A 2,500-nucleotide genomic window follows, 5' to 3' on the forward strand; every position below is an offset into this window, starting at 1 on the left:
AAGAGGGAGAGAGACAGAGGAGTGGGCCTCACTGTCTGATAGCTGATGGCAAGCAGCAGGGGGCTACACATGTCTGCCATCAACCCTTTTTTCGTGTGTGAAATAACTGTCTGTGTGTGTGTGTGTCTGTGTGTGTGTGTGTGTTTGGTGTGTGTGTGTGTGTGTGTGTGTGTGTGTGTGTGTGTGTGTGTGTGTGTGTGTGTTTTGTGTATGTGTGTGTGTGTGTGTGAATGTAAGTCAGGGCACCCAGTGCCATGGAGGAGTCTGTCAGTATTGCCACTGCGCCAGTACCTCAGGATTCCCACCTCCACGGTTCTGTGGATGACATGACATGACACGAGAGACGGTGAGAGAGAGCGAGAAAAAGAGAGAGAGAGAGAGGGCGAGAGAGGAAAGAGAGAGGAGGGAGAGAGAGGAAAGAGGAGCAGAGAGAGAGAGGGAGAAAGAGAGAGATTCAAAAGACAGAATCATAGAAGAAGGGGACACAGAGAGAGAGAGAGAGAAATGATGGAGGGAACAGAAAAGTCAGCGCCACTTCATCATTCCCCTCCAGTTGGAGTGGGGCGGAAGGAGCAGCAGCCTTGAGAGCTTTCTGTTCTCTGTGAGTTTCACATAGTCATTTGTGTGGGTCTTTGAGATCCTGAAATTGCCTGCTGCTGCTAATGTCAAAGTGCTAAATGAAGGAGTGGGTTGAGGAGAGAGAGAGAGAGAGAGAGACGTATGTGTGCGTGCGTGTGTATTGGGGGTGGGGGGCACACCGAATACAGAGTTGAAAACCCTGTGGATGTTTTAAAAAGCTAGGAGCACCAAGTCTTTTTCATAATGTTATTTTAGCGGCAGGGGATGCAGATCTGCAGCATCATAGCACTTCTAGCTGAGGAGAAGACCTACAATAGAAAGGCTGACCAAAGAAAATCTGTCTATTTGCATCAGTCAGGAACTTTTAACTCAAGCCGAGTTAATCTAACTAGTTCATGGAAAAGCTTCGCCAACTGCTCAATGGCAATTTGGCAAGGACCGTTTGTAAATTTTGTATAGATTCAGGACATGGGGGACAATTAAAAAATTGAAAAGAATGTAAGGCTTATTACAGAGACTCATTACCTCAGGGGAAATAAAGATCGACCTAAAAACATATTTTAAAAACACTTGCAATGCAAATGTCAGATAGATGACTTACCTCTTTGTTTTTGTCTAATCTTGCCATGGTCGTTGTTCAAACAACAGTGAAGTGTTTAGGTGTAAAAGTACTCCTAGCTTGCTACACCAACATTTCTGGCTACTGCATGCTAGCACAGCTCCATATCCACTAACCTCACCTTAAAGCAGGTGTTCCCAACCTTTTTTTGTCAGGTGACCCTATTTTGAAGTCACAAAACGTTGGCGACCCCAATCATTCACAGCATGTTATGTTGTGAGAGAGCGCACATCTCATCTCTGCTGTAAAATCCAGTTGAGAGCAGTATTTTCTCTGCCGTTGTTAATAGCCTACTTCTTCTGACTTGTTGCCCCTGTACACAATGAAAATGCTTTTGTTGTGGAGGTGAAGGATTAAAAAACAGCCAAATAATCTCCTATCCATTATCTACTGACAAGGTAATGTTACACGATTTTCACAAGATGTCTTCGGGTCGCCTGTTCTTGTAGTTGCATGGCTGGTTCTGTCTTTAACTACGTCTATGTCTGCGCTACGTCTACGCTAAGTTCGTTTACCATCAAATTGGCTTCGTAAAGGTTATGTTAAGGTGAAAATCTTGCATAATGTACCTTTAGCAGGCCTACTCTCGCCTGCGGTCCACGGTCTATTGCCCATGAAAAATACTGGCCCCCGGCCAAAGTTACTTGCCGACCCCTGCTTTAAGTCCACCAGATTGAAGACGGTCCACAGCTGGAGTCCTATCAGGATAGCAGTGACTTTGCTAATTGGTTTTAATTCCCTGTTATTGATTACCACCATCACGGGCGGGAGGGGGGATGGGGGGGGGACTCTTGCTTCCGTGCGTCAAGGTCGTATCCAATGGCGGCCAGATGTTAATGTCATTGCCAGGAGCCTGATTTAGCCTAAGTTGATTTTCTCAATGCTTATTTATTCTACTTGCTACAAACCATTTGCTTTGACAATCAATGAGTGTTGATTTAGTTTAGATGGCAGTCTGGCTAAATATTGTCAGTTTCTCAAAGAAAAAAAATTAAGCCATTAAAATCTATGTGGAAAGTAGACAAAAGTTTGATTGGACAACAAAAGATACTGACGAAAATGTTATCTAGCCATAGTGTAATGTAAAGTTGTTTTTGTTGACATACTGTATCTACCACCCCAACATAAAAACAGTAAAAAGGGGTGTCCTCAGGCTGAAACAACTCGTTCAAAGTGTTTTTTCCCTCTGTGGACATTGGGCATTATGCCTCGGTAATTAAGACTGCATCCAACACAAGGATCGCTCATATGGGCAAGCAAATAGACTGTACGATGTTTATCAAGTCAAGTGAAGAAATAGAC

At 44.0% G+C, this 2,500-nt stretch overlaps 1 protein-coding gene across 6 annotated transcripts in view; it reads left to right on the forward strand.

The window, feature by feature from the left end:
• Window positions 1-2,500, forward strand: part of nlgn2a (neuroligin 2a) — a 114,344-nt gene that overhangs the window by 39,993 nt on the left and 71,851 nt on the right. The window contains exon 5 of one of the 6 annotated variants that reach the window (XM_076288574.1): window positions 57-71. The exons of the other annotated variants lie outside the window; for them this stretch is intronic. Coding sequence (XP_076144689.1) covers window positions 57-71 — 15 coding nt within the window. The remainder of the gene's footprint in view (window positions 1-56; window positions 72-2,500) is intronic. 6 annotated transcript variants of the gene reach the window in all.

The sequence above is a fragment of the Alosa pseudoharengus genome, unplaced genomic scaffold (assembly GCF_046254945.1).
Source record: "Alosa pseudoharengus isolate Yale_2024_CS ecotype anadromous, Long Island Sound unplaced genomic scaffold, YU_APseudo_1.1 YU_APseudo_1.1_scf_17, whole genome shotgun sequence".
Classification (NCBI taxonomy): Eukaryota; Metazoa; Chordata; class Actinopteri; order Clupeiformes; family Clupeidae; genus Alosa; species Alosa pseudoharengus.